This window comes from Colossoma macropomum, unplaced genomic scaffold (assembly GCF_904425465.1).
Source record: "Colossoma macropomum unplaced genomic scaffold, Colossoma_macropomum, whole genome shotgun sequence".
Taxonomy (NCBI): domain Eukaryota; kingdom Metazoa; phylum Chordata; class Actinopteri; order Characiformes; family Serrasalmidae; genus Colossoma; species Colossoma macropomum.
The window spans coordinates 20,537,364-20,559,029 of NW_023494791.1; the positions used below are offsets into that span (position 1 = coordinate 20,537,364).

A 21,666-nucleotide genomic window follows, 5' to 3' on the forward strand; every position below is an offset into this window, starting at 1 on the left:
GAAGTCCTCCAAGGTAAGGCAAGATGACAGAGCCCTGGCTACAAGGCCAGCTAACCGGTCTAAACTGGTTCTGGCACGGAGAGGGATGTGCTGGCAGAGAGAAGTGTAGCGTTGTTTTTTGCCTTTAGCCAAAAAGGAACCGTTGATGTATCGTCAGCAGGTACAGTGGAAGAAAGAGAATGAGAAGGGGCAACAGTGGTAAGGAGGGAATAGATATGGATAAAAACGGACGAAAATGAACAAGAAAAACAGAAAAAGTGGAGGCAGAGTGTGGCAGTAAACGTGAAAGAGAGAAGAGCAGAAGAGAGATTGAAAAGGCTAGAAAGAGCACAGGCTATGACACTGTCTCATCAAATGTCTGGACTTCAGCCAAGTTCATCTGTTAATGGACAACCACCGTAAGGCCTCACCCCTCCCCCTCCAACCGACACACTCTTCCTCCCCTCCCCTCCCATGCCCTCCTTCCCTCTTGCTCTCTCCAACTCTCCCAAACTCTCTCTCTCTCTCTCTCTCTCTCTCCCTTCTTTTCTCCCAGGAAAAAAAAAACTAGACATAGATTATTCCTGTGCCTTTCCCTTTCTATTCAAGATAAACAAAGTGCTTCAGGTTCAGGGCACACCCTGGGACCCCTGACAAAGCAATCTATCATCCTGTCTGGCTGAGCCAGTCTGACCACACTGAGCCTGAGGAGACTAATGGGACCGCTGGACAATTTTGCCTTTGTGTGGCTGCCCCCTCTGCTCCAGCGCCCCCGTTTCAATGGCCCTTCATAGACACAGATGTGCTTGACCAGTCCCTCTGAGGTCTGGATATATCCCTCGTCTTTCTTTCTCTCTCTAAGCGTACACAACCAAATTCATGATGAAGGAGAGAAAAAAGGATAAAAAGAAAGAGAGAGGGAAAAAGAAAGAACAGAGAGAGAGAGGGAGAGAGAGAGAGAGAGAGTGAGAAAGAAAGAAAGAGCAAGTTGAAGTACGGTTAGCATCAGCCCCAGACGTGTTGAGACACATGCAGCGTCTGGATCTTCCCAGGGAATGACATGCAACGGAGAGAATGAAACTTAAGTGTGGGGGGAAAAAAGGATGAAAGAACAAGGGAATGAGAGACTGTATGAGGTGAGAAAGGATAGCAGAGGAAGTTTGAAACTGTATTTTAGTTGCTTACAGGGATTTAAGTAGCGAGTGTTGTTTTTCATTTACTACAATTTATTTTTTGTTTCATCTGGCAACCAATGGTGGTATTACAGGTCCCTTTCTTAGTTTTGCTCAGTAATGCATTACTGTGTAACACAGTCTCTGTTTTCACAAATACTTATTAAATCAATTGGCAAGTTTTCAAAAAGGTCAGGGCTTTCTCTAAACGACCGTGCTCACAACGGGACACACCAGTGCTGAGTATTGTTACTGGCCGCTGTCAACAAGCAGAGGCTGACATGGCACTGGGCCTATTGTTCCGGCAGCTATCTGATACTGAACAAGGATTCGGGCAGAAAAACATAAAGCACCCCTTGTACTTTAAACAACAACATAAAGCGTCCTCCAGACTGGTAGTATGTGTTCTGAGAGTTGAAGGGAAGAATGTGCAGAACAAGTTCATACTGCTTGGGTGTATGAGCGTATGTGCTTGTGTGTGTGCACACTCTAAGCTCAGGGAACAGGCTGGAGGCAGCAGCGTCCTTTGGGGATAGGTTCCTGTTCAGAGCACAAACAGACACGGTTCACAACCCAACGCTGTGAAACAAACAGTCCAGAGCCTTTGCCAGGATCTAAACCTGTCTCTCATACACATGCACGCACACATACCGTACACACACACACAATGATCTGCAGCTACAACTGTGTGCAGTCCAGGACTCTGAGCAGGACGCGCCACTCACAAAACAAACAGCTTTCCCCAGAGCCGCAAGGCTCTTCAACCACCATGGCTATGTTAACCCACCTGCACTGTTAAAAATACAGGAGCTAAAATGGCGATGCCATAGAAGAACCTTTTTATGCTCCACAAAGCTTTCGACGGGTGGTTCTTTAAAAACCATTGTTGTAAATTAGAAGTGTGAGTTAGAGGAGGTTGAAGAACCTCCATGTAATGTAAAGTGCTTTTTCCTAATACCTCCAAGCAAATAACCACTTAAAAATTTCTATTTTTAAGTGGGTATGTCTCCCACGGTTTTTATACCTGGAATTACTTCTTATAATTTTTATAAAATGATTTCTTACTTGTACCTCATTGAAAAAAGCAGAAAAATTCTATTAAACGTGAGAATTATGAACATTCAGCCGATATCACATTTCTGTAACTATTAACATAATTAAGTATACATAAGTATGTAATGTGAACTGAATGAATGCAAAATAACAATAACTAGACTTCTAAGTATTAAGACCATCTGCCTCCATCAACTAGTAGAGATCAAGAGGAGCTGCAATCAAAAAGAAAAAAGACTGAAAGAAAGAATGAGACAGACATAAGCAAACTAATGAGAGGTAAACAGACAGGGCAAGGAGAAGACTTAAAAGTTAGAAGGAAAGAGCAGAGGCGGGGAGAGAGAGAGAGAGAGAGAGAGAGAGAGAGAGAGATAGAGAGAGAAAGAGAGAGAATGATCAATTTTCTAGTCAACTAATCAGGGAGCATGGAGGGCTAATCAGCCTGTAATAAGTGGATCAGCAGTGGAGAGTAAGAGATCCTGGACAGAACCTTGTCCTCTCTCTCGCCCTCGGCTCACTAAACCTCCAGCGTCATTTCACTGTTTCTTTACCCATTTTGGAACGCTAAATTATCCATTAGATTTCATCATATCTTACTAAGGCAATTACATCAAGAAAATGATAGCGTGTGTGGAATCAATTATGCATGCCCTTGGCCGGAGACCAGAGGGCCGGGAAGTCGAAGAGGGCAGATCCACTCAACAGACACATGTACACACACACATATAATACACACTTAAACACACACATATATTCACACACACACACTTACACACAATAAGAAACCCACACCACTACAAACCACACACATATACACAGGGACACAGAACTCCACCCACCCCCATACACACACACACATGCACACACAAATAAAAAAGACCCTGGATCTCACAGATGTGCCCCATCAGTTCATCTTACTGCTTAAAAAGTTCATGCACTTAATAATTTATTTGTGTTCTGGATACGGTTTCCCAGCTGAATATTAACAACTTTGAAGCGTGCTCACAGCCAGGGTAGGGCTAAAAGAGTCCTGAGGAAACAGTGCCTGCTGGGTCCCCCTGGCCCAGGCACTAACCACCCCCCCACACCCCCTCCACTTCCCCTCCCTCCATCTCTCCCGCCCTCCGCCAACGTGTCCATTAGAGAAACGCACTGCGCTCCACCGCACCATACACAACTTATTTTTTCCCCTGATTAAAAATTCCTTTTCATCACAATGTAGGTTTCAGCACTCCCTTGAAGCACTTCACAGAAAGCTGGTAAGGAGAAAAGGAGAGAGAGAGAAAAAAAAAACAACAACGAAATGTACAGCAAGAAAAAAATATAAAAGAGAGAAATTACCCCCTTGAGTTTTTGTTTTGTTTTGTTGTTGTTTTTTTTTATTTATTTATTTTTTTACTGTTTTGTTTGGTTGAGTTTTCTTTCATTTTCAATTTTTTGGAGCTCATTATAGAATATGCAAGAATGCATTTGATTGACATCTTTGTTTTTGTTTTGTCCTTTTTTTATCTTTGGTTCTATTGCATATGGAAGTTATTGTCTTCGGGGAAGTGCACAGCCAGATACATAGCAAGGCATGTGGGGGTATGTGTGCCTGTGAGTGTGTAAGTGTCTGAGGGTGTGTGTAGGTCTGGTGGAGCAACTGCGTTTTTTTCAGAAGAGGTCCTGTTATAGCAACATGCTTACTTGCAGAGAATGACATTAAAGAATAAATGAATTTCCCTTTTTAAGTCTCACCAATTTAACAGAGACAAATCACTCACAAAATGGCACAAAAGATTAAAACCATAGCAATGCTGTGACAGAGTGTGTGTGTGTGTGTGTGTGTGTAGAGGCTGGTCAACATCTGCTTCCACACAGAAGTGGGAGGGTACATAAAGGTCTGGCTGTCTACTCAGCTTTACACATGTCCATCCCCCAGCCATGGAGAATGTAAAACGTAGAACCTGGTGTTGTAGTAAGAAAGGCTAGATGAGAGAGCTCTAGTGTGGTGCTGTGTGTGTGTGCGTGTGTGTGTGTGTGTTGCCGTGCTGAGGCTGATCAGCAGTGATTAACTGCAGCACCGTATGCAAAGCGCATTAATGAAGGGGTGCAGAGTCATCATGTAAATTAAATATGTCAAATCTCCTGGTGAACTTTCAATCTTCACACGCAAAACGCTGCTTTCATTTACATCCTCCATTTTTTGCCGTAAAAAAAAAACAAAACGCAAGCCATATAAGCAATTTCCACCTTTTCTCTTTTCTGTAGTGTCCCCTCCCCTGTGTAAGGGGGCGCACACACATATACGCACACAAGCACACACACACACTGCTCCCTGCAGAAGGTCTGACAGGCCGTGCTGATGTGTTCGGAATGCACATGGTAATAGGCCAATCAAAAATGCAAAACAATTGGCAATTACTGAGAGGATCTAATGGTCATTAGAATTTACAACTAGGTAATGAACTAAAGTCTGCCCATACCATGCATATTCATAAAGCAATTTAGGCTTTGAAGATTAAAGAAGTGCTTAAAATTCAAATGAGCCTGAGCAAATTATCAGTAAGATTCAGTCAGGAAGTAGAGGCTTTATGTGTATGTATGTGAGTGTGTGTGCACATGTGTGTCTGTGAGAGAGAGAAAGAGAGAGAGAGAGAGAGAGAGAGTATGTGTGAATGTGTATGTGGATGCAGGCATGTGCTCACATTTGTCTCTGTGTTTTTAAGTGCATGTTGCACCATTTTCCTCAAAATTAACAGGAAAACAGCAATCACCAACGTTTGTGTGTTTGAGTGAGTGCGCGTGTTCAGAGAATCTTCAGTGCAATAATTCTCAGTCTCCATGCCTCTTACTCCAGACTCACTGCAACGCCCGGCTTTATCTACCTTACTTAGTTCCTCTCTTATCATCCCAACTCTTGCAGAATGGAGAAATGGTATTTCATTAACACTGCTCTTTCCCAGTGGTGAGATAATGTCATCATGAATGATAATCTGAAAAGTATTCAATAATCTACTATCCAGTAGCACAAATACAATGAGAATGACAACTGTAGTGGTGATAGAGGTAGTAGACAAAGCAGGAATAGATTAAGAGTAAGAGTAAGAGGGACATTACACTACAGTGGGGTTGTTTGACTTACAAACTGAAAAGTCGATGCTAATTAAATTAACTGGTTTATGTTAAATGGACAAAAATGAATGCTACATTTCAGTGAATGCAGACTGATTATTTTGATCCAAAGAGAATTCCATTCCAATTAACCCAAATAAATTGGACTGAAATGTTTCAGTTTTGTTGTTTGAGGTTACAAAATCTGTGTATACTGATTCCACATTATTTGATTAAATAGAAATGTGTGGCATAATTTAGCAATATACTATTTTGAGTGTAGCAGCCGCTACACTGATAACACTAGTAGTACTATCTAGAATTTGTATCAGCACTTTAGTTAGCAGGACATGCCATAGATTTTTTGAAATACCACAACATACTGCAAGAATCAGAATGAAGAAACCCCAGACAGGATTCTCCTTTGAGACAGGGAAAATGATTATATAAAGCATAGTACATTGTCATTGGGAAAAAAAAAAATCATGGATTATCATGTTAAAATATAAAAATGTAATTAAATTGCCTTCCACAGGGTTTGGCCCGTTTCATCCTATGATCATCTAAAAATAAAGCAATTAACTTATTGGTGAGCGGGGGGGGGTGTATGACAGGCATTCTTGAGCTGGGTGAGGGGTCATGACCCTCACAGGCCCAACCAGTGCACTGCAGGATTATGCTGCTGCTCTAACAAGACTTGTGAACCTAGACCAGGCACAAAGCAGTAAGTACTCTGACAACACAGGATACACGTGTACACACATGCTCATGTACTTATTCTAAAGGTCAGTAGGTGTATGTTACACTTCAGTCAATTGTAAAAGTACCATCACATACAGTTACAGCGAGTACTTATGATGCTATCTGAATATCAGCAGATGTTTCTGTTAAAGTATTTGTTTCCTAGGACATGCTTTGTAAGTCATATACACAACAGCAACAAAAACACAGTTAATCTCGGAAGGACACATAACTACTTCATTCAATTTTTGTGCATTTGATGCTGATTCAAAATGTTACTTGGTATTGTGAATATGCAAATATACGAAAATACATTTTCTCCCATTGTCTGCAGTCATGATTCTTTTTCAAAAGTACAAGACCCATTTTCCTTCTGCAGCATTTCAGTCGACACACTCCCTCTATTTACCTCCACTATTGAGGCCACAACACAGGCACACCATGAATATGCACTTACTAACACACACACACACACACACACATAGAAATCTGCTAAAACTAGGCAAGTGCCCAATACTAACATCAGCAGGCAATCAACCAGTTCACACACAAATAGAAACACACACACATTTCAGTCTTGGCACACACTCTTTTAAACAGGCACATGTGTGAGGGGTGTGTCATAGACTTGAGTGGAGTGAGGCTCCGGCTCTTTAGCCTGAGCATTGGGTGGAATCAGTCCAGATTCACTGACAGGCCATAACACTTCAGTCTCCGTTTAATCTAAACTATGTAACTGGTTGACCGTAAGCAGGTAGCCTTTATCTCTGTAGAGTACTACAGAGAGGGCCAATTGAGAGAAACAGAGCCAGAAGAAAAGGAGAAAAGAAGAAAAGAAAAAAGCACAGCCCTGAAGGTGTCTTCAGAGACTCAACTTCTGCCATTTGTAACCATTATAGCCCTGATGAATTGATCGCATTGAGCGTCTTGGCTGGCAGAAGCTGAAAGTGAGTGGCACTGCTGGTCAAGGTGACCTCACACACTTAGTGCAGCTTCATCTGCCCTTTGAAACCAGAGAGAGAGGGAAAGAGAAAGAGAGAGAAAGAAAAAGAAGAAAATAAAGAATAGATGGACACACACATACATACAGAGACATAGCAGTGACAGTCCTGGTTTCTGAAGGCAAGCTGCCACAAAACGAGGCCGATGTAATCTAATGCATGTGTGTGTGTGTGTGTGCGTGTGTGTGTACAGTAAAACAGTAAAGGTAAACACAGTAGTAAAAGCTGGCCTCACTGTAGCCCACCCTAGGCCGCCAGTCTTGCTCTGTGCCAACTCTTCTCTGGCAGCGTCCTCTGAGGGATGTCCTGTTGCAACACTGCCAACTCACGTAGCCTTTCATGTTGTACCGCGTCCCACCCGACACATACACTCACATGTGCGCACACACACACACACACTGTTCTCAGTAACCACAAACAAATGTACAAATGTACAGACACACATAAGCATACTCACACACACGCAGATGTAGCACAGTAATTCTGCACCGTTCCCCTGGTGTTTCCAAAAGCCCACTCTGTAATCCACCGGGATTTATAAATACACTTTGTAGTACATAAACATTTTTATGGACTCATTCTCTAAAACATCTGACATAATTTGAGAGCTACCCTATGACAGAACCTGGTGGGTCTATACACATCCATCCACACTCACACAAACATGTGAGCAGGCAAAGCCACATACATATGCACACACACACACACACACACACACACACATGCACACACACACACACCGGAGCTTGGCAAAAACACTTCTAAGTATAACTTCAGTGTTTTTCCTTTTTGTAGAAAACGAAAGGCCGTTGTTACCTGAACCTACTAAGTACTGCCTGTTTATTAATAGAAAGCAACTACTCATATCTCTGCCTCGGTTAGAAAATAGGGGTCTTTTATTTCATCAGAATTTCTTTAAATAACACTGAACCAGCCAGGCTTAGAGGAAGAATGCACTATATGCATGTTCTGGTGATCCAAGATGAACAGAGGTATAAGAGATGAGCATTTCTCTTCTCGCTACAGAGAAGCCGCCATTGTCCTGGGGTGGGAGGGTCTCAGGGAAGAAGCGTCACTGTGTGGTGAGAGAGAGAGAGTGGCACTGTGCCAGGCAGTGCCCGTCTGGCTACTAAATACCTTTGTTTCCCGTAAGCTGGCTTTTGCCACAAAACCAGGTGACGAGGACAAGTCTACTACGATTTGGGGTTCAAAGACCAAAAAAGATTTATTTTCTTTTCTTTACATTTATTAATTTTCTTAGAAAATGAATAATCATTATAGAATTGGTAAATCATGAAACGAATGAAAACATCTTTTGTTGTTTTTTTTTTGTAATGGGGCAAAAGGGGCATCACTGTTCTCCTTTTTTAGAGTAGAGGGTTAAGGCAGTAAAAAAAATCATAAGCCCACAAATGTGTGTACGCCATGGTCCATTAAATGAAAAGAGCAACTGAACAAAGCCCATGTACCCTCCACACTACACAGCTGACTGGATCATGCAAATCAATGCCGAGGATGCTGGATATCGCAATGCATCTGTGAGTGTTGCTCAGAGTGAGAGCCACCCAAACACCCTACTGCTCTAGAAGTAGAGAATTAATCCTTATCATGCACCATTATTAAACATCATCCCTGAGGATAGCGTTACGCATCTCTCTCACACACATACACACATGTACACAAACACACATTCCGGTCTTTCAATATATTTAAAACGCTCATGAATACATGAATAGCACACACTTTCAGGTATATCTGTGAGTCTACACACACACACACACACACACACACACACACAAACATACACAAACATACATAGTGGCAAGGTCTGGAGCCTCAGTTTCTTTAGACAGGAGGACAGGACTCTCAGAGCCGGAGTCTGTGGAGCAATCATGCCAGTGAAAAGAAATAAAATCTCGCATTCTTTGGAAAATTAGAGGAGCTTCCATTTCAATGCATATTCATAAAGAGCACCTTTGCAGGCACTGCACACCATCACGGCTTGGCGAAGACATGCTTCTTTGTCATGCGGCGAGCCACTTCCTGATAATTCATTTTTCTGATATTGGGGAAAAAAAGACATGCTGGAAGATGTGGTGTATGGGTGGCTGTGTGTATTCAGAGGTGAAAGCACTGCAGCATACACACACATTCACATCGTTCTCTGCCCCTGTCTCTGCACAAATAAAAGGATTTTTCGCTCTTGTAATGCCAAAACAACTCTGCACACGCACACATACATTTCCACATCTTCAAGGGCCTCTACAGCAAGCACATCCCCACCCATTTATCACGTCTGTCGTCACAATGATGCCATGCACACACACATGCTCACGTCCACATGCAATAGCAGAGGGGGACAGAGAGATTCAAGGGAGTGCTGTAGATTGCATTGGTTGTGAAAGGTACTATGTTCAAGCCCACCAGCAAACTGCACAGGCTTCGCATCTGCTCAAAATGTTTTTTGTCAGGCTTCTCTCTTGAATCCGAAGATTTCTGCTTTGATGATAATTATGATCATGACAGACAACCCAAACATAGTGGGTGATTTCAAAAAGACAAAACTAGACAATAAAGAATAAAGGGGGAAAAATGCTCAAATTGCAGGGGTCTTTGTTAAGCCACTCATCCAGGTCACATTTTGGCACAGAAAATTGCTGGCAGCTCATACGCCAGGCAATCGCACACAGTGTAATTGATTCAATATTAATTGGATGCCCCTGATTTACACTGACGGCTAAAGCCTTATGAAGAAAGAAAAAGAGAGAGAGGGAGAGAGAAAGAGAGAGAGACAGAGAACTGGAACCGTTGAAAGCCAGCCTAGCAAAGACCATTTAAAAAACAATTATCTGCATTGAGGTCCATTCTGCATGGCTGCAGCGTGCGTCTGAACTAATCGGTTGATCTATTGCAGAGCAGTCATAATTTCTAAAGCGACACCATGGCAGGACACAGTCTTGAAACTGCCTGTTAAAAAACTTCACCACTCCAAATGGCCACATATTCAGAGCCAAAGTAAATTAAATCTGTCATGTAGACATATTTTTGGACAATGTGTCTCAAAACAGGAGACTGCAGGATGTTATTTGCGTAACTGTTGCATTTCATCAAATTCATGCATTGTGTATTAAACTACACTATTTATAATTTAAATAGAATAAAGCCAAAAACACAACAGTCCACATTCAGATCTCTTATAAACAAATGATTAATAAAACTTGAAAAAAAATAAAAATAAAATAAAAGCACTACCTGATTTTTGACAACCTGCTTTCATTTTTACCCCCTCTGCCAACGAATCTCAGGATTGGATATATAATCTCATTTAGGGATGAGCAGAATAAAACAGTACAGTTAAACAGGAGTTTGAAGTCCACATCAAACTGTCGAGAAGAGAAGAGAAGAGAAGAGAAGAGAAGAGAAGAGAAGAGAAAAGAAGAGAAGAGAAGAGAAGAGAAGGCTGCAGAGTCGATTAGCCTTGTGCTTTCTGGCTGGGCCCCCCAACCAGGATACATGGCCTATTTGGGGCAGTGCACACACACACACACACACACACACACACACTCCTCTCGACTGCCCCTTTTCAGAGTCCATTCCTCTGTGACAGGTACTGCCTTTCGTCTTACTGAGCTGCTCTATATGGAAATTATGATGTTACATCACACATGCAGCACTCCATATTTGGTGGTTTGAACAACACTCTGAACCTGTTTAGCTATATGTCTGACTGACTTTATTTTAGGAACACTATTCCTCAAATAAAACATAATACATAAATAATAATAATAATAATAAAAATAATAATAATAATAATAATAGCGTTCCTAAAGTCTCGAGGCAAACCATTTTTTTCTCTTTATTTTAAAAAATTTCCCCTATGCACATACTTTTCATTTACACATTTATTGTAACCTACAGTCTAAGCTAACCTTGAAGACATTATGTCTGAAACCATCAGCAATAAGACTAATTAATAACTCTTTTGACCAGTCATGGCAGCTCATTCAATAACACACTGAGAAGCTGTTAAAGTTCTCCCCACAAAGCTGTTTTAAAACATAAGAAGCACACATAATACCAGTGACCCAACGCTATCAACTGAACCCTTTTACATTATGATGTAAATGAGTTTAATAACCCAGTTTAGCATCTGACAGAAACAAGAGACGTGTGCACGATAGCTTGCGCATTTAAAGGGGTTGTATAATTTGTGCTGAAATGGCATCAACATCTTTAAAACAAAGGGGTTAACTAGACGTAGCTGACCCTGCTTACCACCCTTATCCATTAAAACCTAAATCAATCAAATGTATGTGCTGGCTACTGGAACCACAGTAAACCCACATGCACCATTTGACTCTATTCACAGCCCCTGGGTTTTTATTGTTCCTTAAGATTCACTGACTCCACTACATAAAAGAGAAGTGGAAACAGAAACACCTCTATGATAGAACTGCGTAACCAATAATTAGCCCTCAATGAGGGCGATGCCCAAACGACTGTAGATGGGACTGACTGGGCCTGAGGCGCTTCCCGGAACCTGATCCTCGAAGCAGACCAGAGAATGGCCCAATGTGAGGCCAGGGCAGAAAAACAGGCTAGAGAGACTCACTCACACTTTTTCTTCTCTCAACAAACGCTCTCTGTAAATCACCTCCAGCAGCCACAAACTCACACACATACTCACTCATATAGCCACCAAGATCACATCTCTAATGTTACATGAAGAACAATAATGGCTTACTTCACTAAAGCTAGCTACTCAAGGCACGGGGAGACTTATGACTACCTTGGGTCACATTTTAACACACTGGATTCCAGACATTTCTTTTTTAAGGTTGTTTACAATCAAAGTGATAAACTGTCTTGTTTGGTTCTTTGTTTCCGTTGCAGTATTCCGTGTTTTCCCATGCCTTATTTAGTGCTAAAACTAAAATAGCACTAAAACTCATTCTAATTAAAATACGCAAAAACTAAAACAAATAATTAGTGGTGTTAGGATTCTTTAAATAAGTGACTGTCCCCTAACATCTGAAAATAACCGAATGGCCTTCCATTTCCTTTCCACTTTTTTGGTCAGAAAGTGAAAATGTGCAGGCATACATTTACATGGATAAGATGTGGCCGTGTAAAAACCGCAGTGAAATCAAGATGCATCTGTGGAAACCACATGAGAGAGTATGAGCAGCGCAGAAAGGCATTTCCCACGGGCCTGTGGACACACACTGAGGGGATGGCCTCTCCTGTCACACTACGATCTCCTCCAACCAGCCCTCCAGCACCCAAACTGCCCTGTCTCTCCCTTGCTCTCTCTCTCTCTCTCTCGTTCCCTAATTCCCTTGGCGTGGATGTGCTGTCCTCCTGACACACCCTTTAGTGCTCTGCTTTGGTTGATCACAAAACGGCAACTTAAAATCAAGGCTCGATGGGCCTCTTCACCACCGGACTGGATTTGATTACTATGGAAAAAAGCACCACTTCGTTAAACTAGAATGAATCCCAGGGTAATACCTGAGTAAGGTTAACTGGTTAACTGCTCAGAAAGACCAAAGGAACAGAGGTAATACTAGACTCACTCATGTGCCAAAACAAGCATACAGCCAATGTCTGAGATGCATGATGTATGCAGTAAGACTGAGTTTAATTAACAAAATCCCACCCAGTCAAAGTGCAGAGTGAGAGCCAGGCTGATTCCAAACTGCGATGAGCCCTAGACAATAAATCAGAACAAAGAATGTTTTTTTTTTCCTTCATCTTCGTGCTCTAACAGAGTCATGCAATGGTATGATATATAAGCCCCCAATCCTCCAACCCCACAGCTCGTAAATATTCAACACTCTGATATGTGTCTCCAGAGTTGTGGACGAGAAACCCCACGGAGAGAGAACATGTGTGTGCGATATGTGGCCTACACATCCACTCGATTCCACAGCGCAAAAAGTGTGCATCACAGACATCCTGAGCACACATACCCACCCACACACAGACACACACATATACACAACATGCAACCGAGGACACAAAATCTCTCTCCGTTCATTTACTGCACTTTCCAATGAGTGCCATGTCATTTGGAAGAGTCTTCTGGGCTGTGATTACCTGTAATGTTCTCCTGTTTAGGACAGATTCCTCGAGAAGATGTTGACAAGCAGTCATCATCCTCCGGTGTGACCTGGACTCCCACCTCTACAGGGTTGGAGGCTCTCCTCAGCTCACCATGTGTAGGCGAAGGGGGTTTATCCACTGCCTTGTCCATGCACAGGGTGCCATTGCATTGCTTCCGTTTGTGCTCAATAAAAATCAGGATATCCCCCAGAGGGAAGTTCATCTGACACTGGCCGCAAGTAAGCAGATCCTGGTCCCCTTCCGGAGCGACCTGTACCAGCCCGTGCTGTTCCTGCCTCTCCTCTGAGACCACAGACGACAGCGGCTCGGCTGCTCACGGGAAGCATCGGTGTGCAAGACACAAGGAATGAGGGAGAGACACAGAGACAGAGAGAAAATTAGCGATTAGGGGTGTTGAGATGAACACAACCAATTTGAAAGAGAATTCAGATCAACCAAATATTACAGATTATTGTTATCTTGACACAAGAATTTCTGTGCAAAGATTGTTTGACGCAATTAGCTCATTAACTTGAGAATTTTTAATTTTCCCCTTCAAATTCCCTTTTCTGGACCCTCTCCATAGATCCAAGCATTATGAAATCATTAAATTGTACAAAAAATGATATCCTAATCAAATTAAAAGTAATTTGCTGTGCTCTAGTTCAGGGAGAAAGATTTGCATCAATTAACCAATATTACAGTGAACTGCATATTTCAATTTAAAGACAAAATCTGGTATTTTAAAGTTTTAAATACAGTTAAAAAAAATCACTACTAACGCTTTTATGCATGGACAGCATTTAGTACAGTGCAACGCAACACCACTCAGCTCATGGTTCTCTTTCTTTTCTCTCCAAGTTTGTATGTGCGCACATGTGAAGAAAAACCCATTAGGACGTGGTTAACAGACATGTAGGCTATGAACCAAAGATATGTGCAAACCAAAGCAAGATCATGCGCGATACTTTTATTTCATTCATAACCACTTTCCCAAACGGCTCCAGCAAAATGCCTCACACACCATCGGTGACTGCACTTTTTTTAGTCGTGATAAAGTTTCCTCCAGCTGGAGAAAAAGATAATACAGGACTACATGCTACCAAAGTGGAAGAGAAGAGCAGTGTTTTAGTGCTTATCGCACTCGAAGTGTTTCTGTGAGTTTCCCAGTACGAAGCATCCTGACCTTCTTTACTAAGCTGCCAATCTCACACTTTAATGGACTTAAAACCGCAGAGGATCAAAAAATAGATCCTCATTTTAGTTAGTGAAGACTGATAAAGGCGGATTTTGATTTCCCCTCTCTGTTTTAAGGTGTTGAGCTCTTGCGAGAATGAGGCTAAACGATTTTAGCTCATGCTGAAGCACATACTGAGCACCCAGACGTTCACCACATGTGCGCTTGATCGCGGACAAAACGACAGCACGGACTGAAACCCGGCTGGTCCGTAGCCTACTTCTTTAAACGCTGGCTCTTTCCGGAGAACAGCGGGGGGTTTTGTAGCGCCCTGCGTTTTTACCTGCGTGGATTAACACGTTTAACTCTCACCACGTACAGGCAAACGCGTTTAAAAGAGGAACTTAAACCATTAGGAAATATTAAGTTTGGGGCTGTTTGAAGAGCTGCTTCATTTTGCCGTTCATTTTCTTAGGTCTGCTTTTTCCGTTCATATTCTAACCGTAGTTCCCTTCCAATATTTGAGGCTGATTAATTAAAATGCAAATCTATGAATGCAGTTGGCTGATGTATTTCTACTTATACATATAACTAATCATCATAATGCAGACAACGATGGATTCTTATGGGAATCGTTTGGATTGAGTAATTACAGATGTTTGATAAATATACGTTCAATCTGCATGTTTACGCTGTCATACAATTTATAAGAGAATAAGCAGCTCATCTTTTTCTATAAATCTTGTAGTGGTACTGCAATCGAGTGTACTAAATAAGACAGCCCATTTAAACCAGAGTTGAAATGTTTAGAAAAGAACCGTTTAAGCTGGTCTAAATCAAATTAAAGCCAATTAAACAGACCGAAGCCTGTATCAAAGGCTGAAATGGTCTGAAAACGCACTTAAATAAAATTCTGCAATTTATTATTTCCCAAGTTTTCTCAAATCCTATCAAGCTCGAAGAATGATCAGGAAAATCGAAAATTAAAATATATACATAGATATTGGCAGTTCATAAATGCAGATCGCATATGGTGTGAGAAAATGAATGAATGGATAAAAAAACATAATACTTGTCACTGAAGTCTCAGTTTACAGTGTTCAGTGTTCTTTCTGAATTAAAGTAATTGCTGTCCAGCGTTCGTCTGGTGTTTGACAGTAAAAGCCATGTCCACAGCGTCAATGTGGTTTTGTTGTCAAGTTTATCTAAACTTGTGTGTGTCTTCTCAGTTGATTAACCTACTTCTTAAAATTTCACCTGCAATCCACTAAATAACGCACGTGGTTCCGGGTGTGAAATAGGCTGCAGGTCTGCATAACAAGTTTCCCTCTCTTACAAACCTATCGTCAAATATGTAGATAGAGGTGGCGGCAAAATCGATCAGGTTCAAGTTCATTTCCAGTTTCTGATCGTAGTGTGCCTCCTAGCGACGGCTGACACACACGGCTGAGAGAGAGAGAGACTGGCGTGCGACCTGGAGACGGCACTGAAACCCAACAGCCTGTGTGTGTGGGGGGGAAACCCAATAATGTTACACGATACGTTACAACGTTACAACAACGTGGGATTTGTGTCAAGCATGTTTATCACGTAAAGGGGAGCCTAATGCTTTTGGAGCTCGGTGTGGTCTGAAGAAAACGAGTCAAGAGAAGAACAATAACTGTGTGCTTTCGTATAGGATCATCGCCATATTCCCGAACATGCTTATGGGGCTATAAAATATGAAATAGGCCGACTTTGCATAACAACGCAATTCTCCTCGAGTGTGTGCGAACACTTTTTGGAGTGTAGTCATAAAAACGGAGTTCCGAAAATATTTAGCCGTTTTTGGTTTAAAAATTTAAAACGCTTTGACGAACGTCTGTTTTAAAAAGTTAAAATTACAGTACCGTGTTGATGTATCTTTGGGTCACTGCCAGGTATACCTAATTAAACGGAAAGCGAAATTCTCCACATGCAATATGAGTTAAAAACAGGGAAAAAGAACACTAGCACTTAAGCCGTGTTCCTGTTGCTCCTCGACATCGACTCGAGCACAGCCGGCAACGTGCTTTCTCTCTCAAATAGCAGCGCTTAAAGTTTTAAAAACACTGCTGTATGTATAAAAGCTCTAGTTGAGCCGGTTTGTGAGCTTAGTTTCAAATACGCGATGAGTGTCTCCGCTGCAGCGCTGCTGCCGGTGGGTAGTACCGCGCACGCCGCGCTTGTAAACAGTCGGACACGAGATTTTTTTTTCTTCCCAATCAAAATCCACTTCCACTTTTTGAAAATCTTCCAAAAATAGTACGAGAGGGGGGAAATCCTGCCCAGAATCGCTCGCAGCCGAGAGCTACGGTTTACTCCACAACACAAGCGCTAAGAGCCAGGGCTGGAGCTGCATACCTACCACAGTCCGGCACCTTGACGGGTCTTAGGTGGTCAGAGCGACGGACGGACGGGGGCACGGAATGCAATGCACGTGCTTACAAAGAAAATCGCGCTCTGAACTTCTTCGAAATTTCAGCGGGCGGTGTGTGGACGAAAGCGAAAAAGTTTTCAGCAGACGAAGGTACGCGTCCTGCTCTTTCGTGAACGGCAACACTCGCCGCGCTCCTTAGTGAAGTCCACTTGACCACGGTCTTCGCTGTCCACTGTCCAGTGTGCCTTCGCCGGGTTTCGCTCCTCGATAGCTGCTTTTTTTCCTCTTTACTGCACGTTACACACCGAGACCGAGAAAAGGTGAGGGAAAGGAGGACACAACACACACATGCTGTACTTACGCGAGAAATCCCGTTTGCTTAAGTGCTGGGGTTTGCCTTGCTTGCGGCGAGACATGGTGGTTGGTGGTGGCTTTCAGCTCGGTTCACATCGGGAGAGCCGGGTTAGAAGGGAGACTCCAGAGAAAATATCTTCATCAATGCCTTTGACATCCAAAATAAATTAGAAATAATAGAAAGATGGCGCTGGGAAGATGGATTGTGGGATAGCCGTCATGGCTTTTTTGAAAAGAGAGAGAGAGAGAGATGAAAAAATGGCAAAAGCCCCCCTGAGCTGCAAGTTCAAGTGCGGACGTGACGTCCCTGCGAACTTGAACGTCAGGAGATGGATGGACACAGACATACAAAACATGGGCAGGGCAAAGCCGGGGAGTGGGAGGAGGGAGTGGAAATAACAAAACCAATGGACACTCATTAGGGGCTGGACATGAAAAATAGACCCGAAGAAGCCAATGGACAGAAAGATCAGGGGGCCGGACAAGAGGCGAGAGAGAGAGAGAGAGCGAGAGCGAGAGCGAGAGAGAGAGAGAGAGAGAGAGAGAGAGTTTAATGAAAGCAGTGTGCAGTGTGTGTGTCTGTGTGTGTGCGTGTGTGTGTAGGGGGTGGACGTAGGAACACGGACCACGAAAAGCCAATGGCCATGAGATTCAGGGGGGGCTGGACATGCGCTATGCGAGGGGAGGGGGAAAGAAACCTTTAATAGAAGCTGCTTCAGTGGACATTGACCAGGGCTAGCGAGTACGAACACAGCGGCTGAAACGCACGTTCAGCTCGTGGTTCAACAGAAGTGTAGAGTTCAAACGGACGCAGAGCGACGGCGAACCTGCGCTGAAAAACAAACGATCAGGTTGCGCGTGAACAAGACGGACAGGTTCCGCACCAGGGCACGGAGTCTCAGCGTATCGGAAGAGCGCCTCATGTCCCCGAGCCCTGCCACAGAAACCCCCCAAAAACGAGTTAAACAATATGTTAGCGACATCCGTCAAGTAAAACTGGACACTCACAGTTTTTTTCCCGAATGATGTAGGTGGGACTTAAATACTACACAAGTGTAGCCTAGTTTTAAAACCCATACCACAGTGACGACTATATGATGGGAGCAGCCCACTACAAAGGGGGCTGGGGTTTAATAAGTTTCAGCTGTGTTCAGGTCAGAATGGCGGCGGGGGGAGGGGGGTTTATGGAAGCTTTTCCACGCGGATTCCAGTAGAAGATGCTTAAAACATTTCAAATAACGCCACGTAAAGAGGCTTGGAGCGTGTAGGCTGCGCACACGCGAGGCGGGAGGAAGAGAGACACATCCCCGCCAAGTAGCTGAAGTAGGACTAGTCTTAGCAAGGCTGCGCGACACAATCACGGGAGCGCGAGCAGGCGCCAGTCTGCGGGGAAGGGGAGAGAGGCAGGAGGGACTCTGAGAGTGAGAGGAGCTGGGATGGAAAGACGAACCTGCGAGATAAGGTGTGGTCAGTGAGCGAGTGAGTGACAATGTTTTACAGGCTACGCTGTTTTGGTGTCTTTCGTTTTGGAGAAGAGTCGATCGGTGTGTTGGCGCGGGTTAGTTCTCTGAGCTCAGCAGTGAAGTGGCAGAAACTTTCGGCAGAAGCTGGCACCGAGTGGACAGAGCCACCTTAACGCTAGAGGGACGATTCGTGTTGACAAAGTGGTGCAGAAACGCGAAGGGCGCAACCTCGTTAACTTTGTTAAGCAGTTTTCATGCGTTAATGTGCTTATGAACTGTAGTATAGCACGACAGTAGAATGATATGTCTTCTTAAACTGAAAACAGTCCAAACAACAGGGAGAGTGGGAACACTGATTAATGTGACTTTAGGATTCACGGTGTTTCTGTGAAGTCGTGCCGGTGGCAGTCATGCTGCATGCAGTAAACGAGACGTTGAAAGGGTGTTTAGAAACTGCTTTGGGAACATGCTTTTTTGGGAGTGTGTTGTCATAACCTCTGCACCTCGTCATATTAAACAAACGATAATATAACATCAGTTTGATGCACGCTGAAAATAGCGCAAAGTTTAGCATAACAAACCGATTGAATGCAGCAGCGTTTTGCGTTATAAAATGTGGCCTTTCGCATTTATAATGGAACCTGGTGGACAGGTAGGGGGTTGTGACGGACCGCGGTAACTAGTTCTGTGATATAGACACACCGTGTCGTGCGTTGTGTAGAAAGGGAACAAGGCTAACCTTGACCTGCACACATTCCCCACTTCTCTCCGCGTTTCCTCTTTCTTTCTCCCGCCAGCCCAGCTCCTTTAGGCGGACACTGATCAAAGCAGATGAAGCGCTACGCCTCCTGCGGGGACTGAGAGCATAAGGCAGACAAAGCCCTGCGCGGGAAAGAGGAAAGCTCTGCCTGTAAACGGCAGTGGGACTGAGCCCATCATACACCAGTCAACCGACCTCAAATATACTGGAGTGTCCATGTCGCCTATAGCGCACTGCCAGGCACGCTTCAGTCGCTTTCCAGAGAAGTTAGTGTGTGTGTGTGTGTGTGTGTGTGAGAGAGAGAGAGAGAGAGAGACAGATAAAGTGTGTATGTGTGTGTGTGTGTGTGTGTGACCGATAACCGATCAATGCTTAAAACGAATATCAAGCATGCAAACTGATGGATCCCGTTTTATCTCAACATTTACTTGATGTGTTTAAACTTAAATTTCATGATCCAGAAAAACGCCGTGAAACGCCTCTAAGTCACAGGCACGTCTTCACGGACACTGAGTGACCGACTGGCCGCTTGTGCGCATTTTAGCGTGTGGGAATGATAAATCAGCGCAGAATCCTCTTCATGCTTCACTCTTTCCCTCTATATCTCTTTAATCTCTACTTTGTGCAGCTCTCTTCCACCACTTTCTGTTTTTTTTTTTTCTTTTTAAATCATAAGTCTCCTCAGCGCATGATCTATTTGCATTTCATACACTTCTCTTTCGGCCATAACCAGACAATATCTTCCTCTCAAATGAAAGTATGTTAAATCACAGCCAAATTTCCACCGAACTTGTCTGGATGTCATAGCTCTAATGATCCAAAAGTTCCAGCCACCGACTTCGCCTTTGTATTTTTAATTTCCCAGTGATTTACATTCGGTTTAAAACTATTTGGAGCTGTATGTCCCGCTGGAGATTGCTTCACGTGCAAAAAAAAAAATATATATATATATATATTATTTAAAGAAAGTGGCACAACTTCTCCCAGGTTGTCATTCTTTCTTTTCAAATACAGCGACAGACAAGTGAGAATCATACCAACAGGCTGATCAGTACTATGTATATGAAGTTATCTAGTTCAGATAAAGATAAATGAAAAGAGATGCGCAGATTCAAGAGTTACTTTTTGTAGTGTGTGAATGGTTAGCCGGAGGGATTTATCAGCTTATTAAAACAGGCCTAGTCTATTGTGTAAACGTTATTAGTCTATGAATTATTTGTGCTCAAAGTCATGCGTGCTTGTACCTTTAAAGCTGTTTTGCTCAGGTGTGAATTTAGACAACTTTGTTATGTAAACAATTTCTTTTAGGGTTCATAAATAGTTGAATACAACTTTCTGATCACTACGGGGTAATTTTTAAAAGGATTTCATTCTACTGTTTGCAAACTGTTATTCACAAGCGATTTCACTGTAAAGATTGCTGCATTTAGACTGAGGGAGGCAGCCCCTTCCTTCATATTTATCGCAATATGTAAAGATTACAGTTAGTAACTTCACTTCTTTTTCGAAAAAAACGACGGTTTAACCCAATCATTCACGCCGTTTCCGCACAAATAGGCTGTGTATCATTTAACTGCTAGTTCATGTGTAAATACTTGTGTATTTGTGCGCGCGCGCCCACACCACTTGAGTTTGTTAGTGGACGCTGCTGAACACAGAAGGCCCCATGGAGAGGGTTTGGATTGGGGCTCGTACAGATGGAGAGCGAGGAGGTTAGGCTCTGATAGAGCCCGCACTGACCCTCTTGGACTGAATTAAATCAGTCTGGCCTTGCTGTTCCTTCTAAATAATGTGCCATGCGTCTCTATGATCAAGTTGCCAACATTCTCATCATCATCATTATCATCATCATTTTGACGGCTATAGGCAAGGCTAAAGCTTCTACTGAACAAGCTTTACTTCAGCATGGAAACCCGTGACAAATGCTCGATTACACCTTTGCTTTACAATCGTGGAATTAAGCAGGATGCGCTGAAGACACGGAGCCTAGTGACAGGCCTGCAGTCAAATGGGCGACTACTGTAGAGAGATCATTAAAACGAGATTTTCTCGGACCTGAAACCAATAGGCTATTTGACGGTGATAAACATTTTAATCAACAGGCTGCTTAAAATGAAATTCTACAGGGAATCGACGTGTGTTTTCAAAGACCAAAAAGGAAGCTTTTAACCACACTAAGCCAAAATAGTGAATATGAGTCTCACCTCAAAGGAAAGAAAGAGAAGCGGAATGGGAATTATCTAAAAAAATCCCTAGTAAGTCATGCTTGCCTTTTTGAAGAAATTTCAAGCTTTAGTAGTTCAGACAGATTCAGAGACCGAAAATTAATATTAATGGGTAGATTCCACAATGGCATTATCACACTGAGCG

At 43.0% G+C, this 21,666-nt stretch overlaps 1 protein-coding gene across 2 annotated transcripts in view; it reads right to left on the reverse strand.

Annotated features, from left to right (window-relative positions):
• Window positions 1-17,403, reverse strand: part of bcl11aa (BAF chromatin remodeling complex subunit BCL11A a) — a 51,497-nt gene extending 34,094 nt beyond the window's left edge. Inside the window, exons 1-2 of one of the 2 annotated variants that reach the window (XM_036574302.1) lie at window positions 17,081-17,403; window positions 13,139-13,474 (exon numbers count right to left, since the gene is read on the reverse strand). In XM_036574302.1, the coding sequence (XP_036430195.1) occupies window positions 13,139-13,474; window positions 17,081-17,135 (391 nt within the window). In that variant the 5' untranslated portion in view covers window positions 17,136-17,403. Of the gene's footprint in view, window positions 1-13,138; window positions 13,475-13,926; window positions 14,138-17,080 lie in introns of those variants that run through there. The other variant, XM_036574303.1, reaches the window with a different exon arrangement.
• Window positions 17,404-21,666: the final 4,263 nt, after the last annotated feature.